Source organism: Metopolophium dirhodum, chromosome 1 (assembly GCF_019925205.1).
Source record: "Metopolophium dirhodum isolate CAU chromosome 1, ASM1992520v1, whole genome shotgun sequence".
Taxonomy (NCBI): Eukaryota; Metazoa; Arthropoda; class Insecta; order Hemiptera; family Aphididae; genus Metopolophium; species Metopolophium dirhodum.
Window position 1 is genome coordinate 14,330,392 of NC_083560.1, and position 12,966 is coordinate 14,343,357.

General features: G+C 28.2%; 1 protein-coding gene across 1 annotated transcript; it reads right to left on the minus strand.

Moving 5' to 3' along the window:
• Window positions 1-2,235: 2,235 nt before the first annotated feature.
• LOC132934216 (histone deacetylase HDAC1-like) lies at window positions 2,236-7,881 on the minus strand. The gene is made up of 9 exons (XM_061000491.1): window positions 7,836-7,881; window positions 4,884-4,996; window positions 4,683-4,800; window positions 4,239-4,594; window positions 3,913-4,114; window positions 3,538-3,846; window positions 3,257-3,431; window positions 3,095-3,186; window positions 2,236-2,256 (listed from the first exon to the last, which is right to left on the minus strand). The coding sequence occupies exons 1-8, from the start codon at window positions 7,879-7,881 to the stop codon at window positions 3,153-3,155; spliced, it is 1,353 nt and encodes a 450-aa protein (XP_060856474.1). The 3' UTR covers window positions 2,236-2,256; window positions 3,095-3,152.
• Window positions 7,882-12,966: the final 5,085 nt, after the last annotated feature.

The window sequence follows — 12,966 nt, forward strand, 5'->3', positions numbered from 1 at the left end:
TACAGCTTCACAAATTTTGATATTAGATCTCACCAAATATCAACAATAATTATTGCTGTATTACATTTTGGTCACTTTTTTTAAATTCAATTGTTTGTTCATGAATCATTTTTCAATCAAGTGGGTCTATTACTAGGTGAATTGCGTTCCGCAAAAAAAGATTCAAAAAGGGTTATAGTCTAGCATCCTCTTAAGCACATGATGTTTTAACCATTTAAGATTATTGCTATTGTAAATCACCTAATAATTCTTGTGAACAAATTTTCAGAAATTATTTTATATTATTTTATATTATAAAAAATTACAACAAAAATAACTAAAATCATTAATCTTGTTTATTTTATAATTGACTGACAGTGTCAAAAGCCTTCTTAAAATCCGTTGTTATGGTATCGACTTGATTTATAAAATTATTATATATTATATCATTGAATTAAAATGTAATACCAATTACTATCCATTATACACTGACCCACTTGATTGAAAAATGATTCATGAACAAACAATTGAAATTTCAATAATCAAGTGGGTCAGTGTATAATGGATAGTAATTGGTATTACATTTTAATTCAATGATATAATATATAATAATTTATAAATCAAGTCGATACCATAACAACGGATTTTAAGAAGGCTTTTGACACTGTCAGTCAATTATAAAATAAACAAGATTAATGATTTTAGTTATTTTGTTGTAATTTTTTATAATATAAAATAATATAAAATAATTTCTGAAAATTTGTTCACAAGAATTATTAGGTGATTTACAATAGCAATAATCTTAAATGGTTAAAACATCATGTGCTTAAGAGGATGCTAGACTATAACCCTTTTTGAATCTTTTTTTGCGGAACGCAATTCACCTAGTAATAGACCCACTTGATTGAAAAATGATTCATGAACAAACAATTGAATTTAAAAAAAGTGACCAAAATGTAATACAGCAATAATTATTGTTGATATTGGTGAGATCTAATATCAAAATTTGTGAAGCTGTCCAGAATATCGACAAAAAAGTAGGATACATGATGAAAGCTGATACTAGGGACGCAAGCATAAGCATTGCCTTCGCCTAATATTCCTACACCATTTATTAACCTTTTACCAACTCAAACAATTGAGAATGTTAAATGGAAAAAAAGAAAAGCTGCCCATAGGCCATCGTGATGCGCGCGCACAGGGTGCCAAAATGACATGCTGGCGTGAGACGCTCTTGTAATTATTAGGATTCCAATTTACTAATAATCAGACAATCAGTAGGTATTCAGAAGGTATTCAGTTTTACTATGAACTCAATTACATATAAGTATTTATTAATTATTATTATACTGGGTAAATATACGATATACCTATGTGAATGGCATGTTTTAATATTAGGTATTAATTAGATACCTGTGTATTATGTTTTATAATAATTTTAATACATTATTGAAACATCATAAATTCGTAATTTAATTAAAATTCACACTTCAAAATCACAAGGGCTTATAATAAGTACATTTTTTGGGAGCATACTACTTACATCCAAAATTACTATTACTAGGTGAATTGCGTTCCGCAAAAAAAGATTCAAAAGGGTTATAGTCTAGCATCCTCTTAAGCACATGATGTTTTAACCATTTAAGATTATTGCTATTGTAAATCACCTAATAATTCTTGTGAACAAATTTTCAGAAATTATTTAAAGTCTACTAATAATTTAAATTAATTGTTTTTGTTTGCAGGAACAAATGAAGAATATGTAGTAAAAATATAAGATCAACATAACTCTGGAAAAAATAAAAAAAAACACTATAACAAGTGTAAAGAAGAGATGGAACTGGACAAATGGAATAATAATGTAGCTAACATTTGATAAAGGTTTAGTTTTACATGTTCAATAATTATAAATTTATTTTAATGCAGATTATAAAAACAATACCGGCCCATAGATTGAAATGCATTTAATAACACAGAATAGTTATAAAATAATGTAATGAATATTATTCATTTTGTTTTATACAAATTACTAAGGGCGTTATTATTAGAGTTAACAATCATACACCATAAATTAGTAACTATAAATAAGATAATTTACTAAATTACATTAACCGCCCTATTTATCGAAGTTATGTACACAAATGAATGACAGTAAATCATTGTTTTACTTTTATTAATTTTTACAATTTTAATATATAATTTAGTCATAACTTCAGGATTTGATAGCATCCTTTTTATTAGAATCATCATAACTAACAGATTTGTCTTCTTCATCATCTAAAACAAATATTTAATATATTAATTAACACAATATATTCAGGCATTAAGTGATATTATAATCTTCAAACACAATTGAACCCATAATTGTATGAATAAAATGTATGCACTTAGGGAAGCTTGCCTTAAATAGTAAATACAACACTGCCTATACTTGAAAGTTATATAAACGAATGCAACATAAATATATATGCAACATAATTTCATAAAACTACATAAGATAACATAATTTTATTAGAAACTCACAGAACCTACCCAACCAACCAATTAAAATTTAAAAATCTTGAAGTAATTGATTTTGATGAACATAATGGTTTGGCGCCACTGTAAGTAACATTATTCTATTAAATTAATAATTATATGCGTAAAAAATAAAACAAAACATCATTATATAAGTATTACCTATAGAAAATAGCTCACAATGTTTATGTGCATTATATTAAATTCTAAACAAAACATTTCAATATTGGTATCAAATAATAGACATTAATTCGCCAAATTACAGAGAACTATTCAGGCATTATTAAAGGAAAAAATGTAGCTGTCATTATTTATGAAGAACACTTAGCAACCTTCGTACAAGATCTTGTTTTGGAACATTAAATAGTAAATAATATGTAAGAAAATGTATTTTTGGCTATAAACTAGTGGTGTTCATTCTTCAAAACAGAATTTTTTTTTATGAAATTCAAATTTAAAACGTCACATTAGCTCTACATATTTTAAACTTAAAATGATTGACGTATACAATAGAAATTTAAAAATTGGCATTTAGCCACTGCAGTTTGATACCACATTTTTGTTTGTGTTGTGAGTACCTTATATAAAAAATAATTACCTTTTAGAATATTAAATTTAGGTTTATCTACTTCCATCCTTCTAGAGTTAAAACGTACTTATTTTCTAACAGGTGCAACCGTTTTATAAGATCTAAAACAAAAACATTATTATATACCTACATGGAATATTATAATAGTAAAAAAAAAAACAGTGGCTATACCTGTTATCTTTTCGGCCACCACCCCCTACTCCGGGAGCCATTCCTTCATCCTCACTATCGCTAAACTCATTGTCAGGTGCAATTCGTTTGTCTGTAATGGACTGAGGATTCCGTTCATCTGGGTTAACATTATCTTCATCTTCAGACTCACTACTTACACCGTCTTCAGGAATAGCTAATATAAAATTAAGAATTAAATGGTAAATAATTCATTCAAAACTCAAATGTTTGTATTAAAAAAATTACTATTTAATTAAAATTGTGAGTATGATAAAATTTACCTTGGACTTGAACTCCTGGGGCATGAGGTAGCATTCGTAAGTTTTCGAAGAGTCGGTTTTTAATTTTTTCTAAATAGTCAGTAGTATTTGTATTGGTCATATTTGAAGGACTAATATGAAGTTTGTAATCGGGTTGAAAGAATTCAATATACTCATTATAAGGTAATTCGTTAGCAATTTCAGCTCCTAAGGCCACAGCCGTCTCATATGTCCAACATCGAGATACATTTCGGATAGTATAACCACCTCCACCAACCATAAGAAAAGGTAAGCCATAACGTTTCACAAATTCAACACATTTACCATGACCTAAAAACATTAATTTAGTTTTTAAATTTTAAATTTAAAAATGTATTAAATATAAAACTTCCATACCTTTAACAGTTAAATTAAAACATCCAAGCCTGTCTCCTGTAAGTGAATCTGCTCCACATTGTAATACAACTGCACTAGGTTGGAAAGTCTCCATTACTTTAGTAATTATTGGTACAAATATTGATTCATAACTATCATCATCCATTCCATCTCCTAAGGGAATGTTAACTGCATAGTATTTTCCTTTTCCAGCACCAATGTCCTAAAATAATGAAAACATTTCAATATTGCTATCAAATAATTTATTTACCAGAAACCACTTATTAAAATAAATGCTTATATTTCAACCACTGACAGGTTAATTATTTTACTATTCATTGACTTACTCTAAGTTTACCAGTACCAGGGAAATAATCGCCATATTTGTGGAATGAAACTGTCATAACTCTATCAGTAGTGTTAAATGCTTCTTCAACGCCATCACCGTGATGAACATCAATATCGATGTACAATACTCGTTGATGGTATTTAAGCAATTCTAATATACCAAGTACGATGTCATTAACATAACAAAAGCCACTAGCTTCAGATTTTTTTGCGTGATGGAGACCACCTCCCCAATTTATACAAATATCTGTAGATTGCTCATTTAACTTTACAGCTGCTGCTACTGAACCGCCCGCAGATAGCTGGCTAAATTCGTACAGACCATCAAAAACTGGACAATCATCACCTACATTGACTATAAAAAAAAAGAAATAACTGACTTAGTTAATATTTATTAATCAATATTTACAGATACATTTGAGTAAAAGTGACAGTATACTTACATCTTTGCATTTGTTTACGATATTTGTTCATATTATCTGGACGAATACTTTGTAAGAAGCGTATATACACATCACTATGAAATTTGGTCATTTCTTTTACAGTTGCTTTATGAGGTCTCTAAATTATAAACATTGATTTTATTAGCAAATTAATAAATTGAAAAATATCATTAATACTAAAATATATCAAACTTAACTTACATATATTTCCATTTTTCGGTATAAACCGTAATTTAAAACCAATTCATGAGTCATTCGAATCCTATGTGGTTTCATAGGATGACCTTGTCCATAATAATAGTTCTCTATGTCACCTGTAAAAATGTATAGTAGTAAATTAAATTAAAAAGCTTTTTGAAATTGATAGAAAAAGTATTACATCAATAAAAAGCAACCATAGACACAACAACTTTAATACAAATTTAATTTCTTAATACCTTGTACAGTATAAATACCTAAGTATAAATATCTAATTTATAAATATCTAAGGGTGATACACATTATAATATTAAGTTACATTTTTATATTTTTACAACAAGAAGAATTCTTTTTTTTTACATTAGATAATATACCTTGGAATGTTTATAAAAAGTACAATTTTATGATTTAGGTATTGAATATGGCGCTTGATTTGTGTATTGTGTATATAAAAGTATTAACTAACATGTCATATGAGAACTAAACTAAACATTATGTACCTAATTTATAATACTGCAATAGTTGTTATTTTTTAAGTCTATGTATCATGAAATGAATCAAAAGCTGTTGTCATTATTGTACCTATTATTTAAAATTTGAATCACTTAGGTATTGTACTTCTGCCAATGAAAATAGTCATCAGTGGAGCACTCTATACGATTCAGTGGTATAAAACTATAAATTGATACCAATAAAATGTTGTCAATATTTTGAATTTCTCCTCGGATTCCTCAACATCTAGGATAGGTATGTAATATTGACATTGGTATCCAGGTGTAATGACTGAGGTTAACACAACAAAAATAGGGAATAAATCAATTTGTTTAGTCACAACTGGCAGAACTTAAAATTTGGCACAGTGTGAAACCAGCATATGGCTGAGAAACAACATTTTGTTATTATTTTTCTAGAAAGCCATGATATAAAATATTTTGTTTTTGTATTTTTCAAAAAAATAAATACCATCCCTAGTGATTATATATTCTATTCAGAATAAGAACGGACCAGGTGGCGGACAAAAACACATCCAACCCCAAAAATATTCACTATTACCGAATAATTAACAAATCGGCCACCAAGTCTGGCAGTGCCAAGCTCAGTTGCGATACACGAATGCGGTCTGTTCTTATTCTGAATACAGTATATACTTTTAGAAAATGACAATTATAGATAAATCAAATATACATTGACATTATGTTAGGTATTTTAATATAAGAGTTAAGTAAAAATTATACCTACAAATAGTTACATAATATTAAAAATTGTACCTACTTATGATAAAAAATAAAAAATCATTTTTAAAAATGTATCTCTAGTTAGACTAGATAGTTGGGTTTGTATTAGCAAATGAACAAAAATAAACAGTTCATAGAATTTATAAACATAAAATAAGTGATAAAATGTGTTTAATAATTTAACGAGATACTCTTACGTGTAATTATTTATTTAGACGCCACGCACAATGTTACCTATACTTTTATTTTTTTTTTTACTTAAAAAATTGCCTTTATTATTTTTAAATTACAATATATACAATTTGTACAGTAAGTAATATTTATGTTACAGACAGATAATGGGTTTATATACACATGAGGAAATCACACATTTGTGACACCTCTTGATTATTAAATGTTATACTTAAATTAAGATTTTTAAATTTTGGTAAGTTGACTATATCTTAGATCTATAAAAAAAAAAAAAATTAAATCAAAATACATTTGTTATTTAAAATTCTTCTCCAATGATTTTATTAAAAAATGAACATAAGGAATTAATTTAAACCCCATTTGTCCATTTAAAAACATGACAGACTTTACCAAAATGTAAATTAATATAATTAATAGCACAAGTAAAAACTACCTTGACTACAATGATTATATCATTTATCAATCAAGCAAACAAAAATACAACAAAACAAATAAATTTATTGAGTCTGAAGATTAATTTATTTTGCATAATTATTTACTTTCATCTTTGTTAATAAAATCTATGAGTAGGTACCTATTTGCAAAAAAATTATGGATACATATATATAAAAGGTATTTGCTGAAGTATACCAAAATGGTGATTTAAGTTCAAATATTATAAAAAGTTTTGAAATATATATTTTACCAAATTTGCTTAGTCTAATGCAATATTAATTTGTTATAATTTATAATTATTATAATATATTATATAAAAAGAAAGTTTAGTTCTTAACAAAATGTGTAGGTAGGACGTAGGTATATATACCTAAGTTAAATATCAGAATTTGTATTTAATATCACATACCTGATTTTCATGTATAATAAGTATGGCTATATTTAATTGTATAATCAACTAAATTATATGTAATTACTTGTAATCTTTATATAGAGTAATTAAGGTCATCAACAATTATAACTACAGTTTATTCGAGTCTTTTATACTTCAGATTATAATTACCTAAGATTTTTACAGATAGGTACTTACAGAATGGAATAAATTGAAGATTTTGACTAAAACAAAATAACACACATAAGACAAATTCAAAAATGTCTTTTACATCTTGGTATGTGCATTTATTCTGTGTGTGCATAAAAATATTTAAGGAAACCATGAAAATTAAAAACAGATAGGTTCATAACTTAGGTACTATACAAATTTAGTAAGTAGCTTCGGTTAGTACTTTATCACGGCTTGCTTGATTACAATATCAGAGATAGTCCTTATTAGACAAATATGTCATCCAAATATGTACAGGACAGAAGTAAAAAAAAAAATAAAACCCCATCAGACTGGGCATAATTACTAAGGTTTTCTTATCGTGTGCCGGTTATTCGGAGACAATCGACAGAGCCGGTAAACACTCTGGAACTGCAGCTGACCAGACACCGAAATAAGGGATGCCTTAGCCGTCACTGGAACGTCAGAAGCATTGAATGGTGACAGTCGAGAGCATACAACAAATTTAACAACGATTTAAACGATACTCACTGTCGTAATAATAACAGACTCTTCTCTTAAACGGCGTGACTGACATTGTGGCGTCCTAGGTCTGGTCGATGGTTTAGGTAGTTCTTGGAGTTATCGGTGTGTGCGCGTGTGGCATACGGCTAACTATCCGGGAAATTATTAATGTTATTTACTATTTACTATTTAGAACATCGCCGTAAACGCGAGTTGGAAACGTAAAAAACGCACCGTACATTTTGAGCAGCTATAATATGATCGGAGCCAATCACGAATGGCCAGTAAACAAACAAACGCCATTGAGATAAACAGTGCGGCCGCCGAGCCGACGATCTAGTCCGGAGCCGTGGCATCAAAAGTACATTCAGTTGGCCAACATGGTCAAGCATGCATGACGTGTTCCTTATCTCGGCCCAATGTCGTCGCAAAATAAATAGAAATTCGACCATGCCAATCGTTTGTACTCTGTTTGTGCTGTTTGTGCCTGGTGGTCCCACGTTTGTGGCCCCCTTCCAACCATAGTTATACCGAGGGGGGCAACGAAACGGGAGCCCACCACTTGACAAAATCAGAAATCCGACCACGCCAATTTGTGAATTCAAATAGAAAATAAAAATAAAAAAATAAAAAAAACTAGATTGAATAATACAAATCTAATTAAAATAAAACAAATTTAAGCAGAAATAAATAAATTTTAATTAAAAAAAATCTATAGTTGAAAAAAATCGATTTTTTATAAAAAATAGATGTTTGATAAAAATGCTGGTGGTTATGTTGGAGCATGTATTATAATTTATAAACAATGATAATGGTAGTCCAATAATAAAGATAAAATATACGTGATGCATAATGTATCAACTGAGTATAATAAAAACTACTAAATATGCATGCAAGCCCTGAAAAAAGGACGAAATATATTCAAAAATATGTAGGTACCTACTTTTTTACTAAAAATGTAATAAAAAAACATCATTTAAAAAATATTTTACAACATATTTATCTTGATCTTTTTGACAACTACAGTTTCAACATTTTCTAGATCCTTAATTTTTAATTCATTTCAACAATTTCACACCTCCAAGTATCAAATGTGAAATGACAAATATCAGCTTTTGACAAAATATGAATAAATTATAGTATTAATTATAAGATGTATAACAGTTATCTTTGTTACCAGATACTAATAGATCCGTTAATAACTTCACAGATATAAGAAAACAAAAATATGCCCAAAATAAAAGAACAATCGTTAATCAAAATATATATTAGATTCTGAGTGGAACGATGAATGTATTGATTTTACAATGATGTGTGTTGTTTTTTTTATTTTTGTGTCTGTCATCACCTTATAGGACAGTAAAAGTGCTTGGACTCTTACTGATAGGAAAGTGAATCTAGTTGGTACTTTGGGGGGTCAAAAGTAAAAATTTCCCAGTAGTTTTCAAAAGCGACGTGAAAAACAAAAGAAAAATTAAGGGAAAGCGAGAATTTTTACGCAAAATCTGTTTTTGAGAAAATCGATTTTGGTTTTTGGTGTAACTCTATAACAAATAACCGTGGGGACATGAAATGTTGACTGAATGTTTATAATTGCATTTCTTATACACCATAACATTTTCCAAATATTTTGAGCTGTTTACGGACATTGTCAATTTCCATTTTTTTTAGTTTTTCTTTCTATAAATATCAATAAAATTTTATCTGTTGAGTAAAAAAGCTTGAAAATTTAATAAATTTTAATAAATGTTCAATTTTTATAGCTAAGGATTGAAAATTGAAAACAAGGCTCCACGTAAATAGGTTATATATAAATTACTTTATTCACAGTAATATAATCAAATATACTTGGTAATATCATAGGCTGACTGACCGTTTTCGCTCAGAACCGTTTTTCTTATACAATGATATTATATCATTGAATTCAAATTTAACACCATCCATTACAGTGACCCACTTGTAACCTAATGTACATAAGAGCAACATCCACTTACCCACCTTTTATTTACAATACTACCAATACCAACTGTTAAATATAACATAACTGTTAACTTACCTACTGATAAGTTATAATTGATAAATAATAATATTACGTAGTATGCTGGTATGCATGTTTATGAAATAGTTAAAGGTAAATGATAAATGATTAAATGAATATATTGGATCATGGATTTGGTTTAAACTGTATAGTTTATACTACTATAATGTAATACAACTCCATGATAAAATATATTAATTTAATCATTTATATCATTTATCATTTATTTTTGTATAATAGTGTATATCATTGTCCATTCCGCTTACACGAATTTTATCTTCATAATTAAATATAAAGATGGATCATTTATAATTTATATAATAAATTATGAATTCCTCATTTTTCAGAGGCTTAGACACCCACCACCACCACCACGACCACCCACCCATTAAAAGAAGCGTGGCGACTGCCATCCTTGACTTATGATTTCAACGCCTTTTGGCTTATGTAGATATTATAGTAGCCACATATACCTAATTTTGCTTTAATCATATGCACGGTTTTGCAATTAATATTATGTATCAAAAAAAGTGTATAAAAACATTTTTAAGTCCTGCACTTATTAAATTTTAAAAATACCTTTAATATTAGCCTTTTAACAATATTAAAATTGAATATAAGTACAAATATAAAATATTATTATAAGGTATATAATAACATCTCGCAGTTTACAGTCTTATTTGGCCTGTTTCTTACAACTGTCTTCTGCGTATCATCAAACATCTGCCATTGGTTCTGCGCTTCCCGAAAAGAATGGAATAAAATGTGGCCCGTTTTCTCACTGCTTATACCTAATAATCAAGTTAGGTATGATATTATGATTAGATTTTATAAAAACCTATAGTATAGTTAGTGCTCAAAAGTTAGGTAATGAGTTTTGGATATTTTTTAAAATTAAATAAGAAACAAGATTATATCAAAAAATTATCTAGACATGGTATCTAGTTAACTATTTTTAAAATCTCACACAAAAACCTTCGTAGTTTGTTTAGAATATTCTTTTTGAATAAATCAATTTATTTTGCTTTAAAACTTAATACCATAACATACCACGGTCAAAACATTCAAAATTTAAAAAAATACCTTTTTTTAATTCAATAGCCCCTCGAAGCTTGTATGATTTTCCTTGTATGTTTAACATGTTTTGAATTGAATCAAGTTTGCATGATATTCCTTGAGCGTAATTTAATGAGCTAACTTTACTATAATCAATCAGGTTATTTGTAAGAACGAAAATATGATAACCATACCTATGTCACATAAAAGACAATAAAATAATACTATTATAATTTTATGTTTACAAAAAAATACATTTATTCTTATCAGATATGGTACCTTAAATTATTCTCGATGATTTTTCCACACATATAACAATTTTCTTCTTCAGACTGTATGGATGATTGTACATTTTGTATTTTACCTATATTAGAAATTAAAAATGTACTAAAAAGCTATTGGCTGGACAGTTTTCACAGTTTCTTGTAATTATGCGTGAAGGATAATCTTTTAACAGTTTTTGTATTAGAAGTTCTATTGTAGTTTCTGAATTTATATAATGAATATAACTGGATTTTAGGATATTATCTTTAGCTGTCATACTTTCTAAAATTATGGCTCGTTTTTTATACGTCTGGACATTGATACCATCTCGAAGAGCATTAAAAACTAAGTTGAATAATAATAAATCTTCTTTTTTGCTATTTATAAACTGATTATAAAGCGGACTATCACACATGCTGACACATAGTGCATGCACTATTGAATCGAATGCACATGTATTTGTTACCTCAAAATGCTTATTGTTAATTAAAACTGGAGATAATTTTGATAACGACCCATTTTGTAAATTTCCAATAACAATACTTTTGGTTTGACTTTGGTCATTATATAAAACTATTGTAGGATCCTTATCCAAGTAGTTTTTCTTTTTTCTTTTATTTTCTGGTCCCAAAGCTTCATCGCCCCAATCTTCCAAAACTAAATCTTCATTAATTTTATTAATATTAGATGTATTGGATGTCATACATCCAATACATTTTCGTTTTTCACCATAGCCTTCCTCATAACCTATCGATACAGAACATTAATCTAATACATGGACTTTGGCACTACAAATAATACATTTATGAGCATCACTTGGAAAATCACCGTTTTTGCAAGCTGAACATAAATTTACATTATCATAATTTGGTTGAATCAGATCTTCATTATTTGGTTGAATCAAATCTTCATTATTTGGTTGTATTTGATGAATTGTAGATTTAAATTGTTATATTTATCGACTCAGATAGAATAATAGACCCTTCAACTGATTTAATATGCGTTTTAATAAAGTCATCTATTCTTAATGGTAGAGTCTTATGATTGAAAATTCGATTTTTCAAATCATTAATAGACTTTCACTTGAAGCACCACTTTCCCTAACAGCACAGACCTTCCCGGGTACCGTCTATAAAGCGCACAATTGATGCTTAACTAGAACTTTCTGATGGGCTGCATTTTGACCTCCCTGGTACCACCCGTATAGTTCTCAATTGATACCTATTTGGAACTTCCCGATTTTAATCGTCCCAAGACCTACCTAGTAATTTGAGTTAAATTGTAAATATATATATATAATATATCAATACATCAATATACTATATTATATCAATACTATTATTATACATTGACGTATTGTATAAACCTTGTATATAATATTATATAGGTACTCGTACTTCTTAATTTGTTATTTTATTATAAACAATAAATATTATGTTTATTATCGATGTTTGTGTAGTGTATGAGCTGCTTAGCACTTCTTGCGATTTCTATACATCTAAAGTAGCAATAATTTTATTGCAATCAACTTCCTATATTAAAATAATTATAATTTACAATATATTATATTATTAACTATTATGGTTCTAAGAACTAACAAGTAAACAATACTAAAATCTATAGAATATATTATGGCGTTGCTATCGCGGAGTACCTACAGACCGGTTGAGGTTTTTGTTTTTGTTTGGAAATATCAGCTATTTTTATATTTTTCGTGAATATGCTAGATCTAAGCATACCTCACCCTACCCAAATGATGAACGACGTCGATACCGCGCGGTACGATATGACCGATGAGTG

Coding starts and splice junctions, on each gene's coding strand:
- LOC132934216 (XM_061000491.1), bottom strand. CDS start 7,881: ATGTCAGTCACGCCGTTTAAGAGAAGAGTCTGTTATTATTACGACA. Junction 4,115..4,238: donor CTGGTACTGGTAAACTTAGA/GTAAGTCAATGA, acceptor TCATTATTTTAG/GACATTGGTGCTGGAAAAGG. Junction 3,187..3,256: donor GGTGGCCGAAAAGATAACAG/GTATAGCCACTG, acceptor TTTTTGTTTTAG/ATCTTATAAAACGGTTGCAC.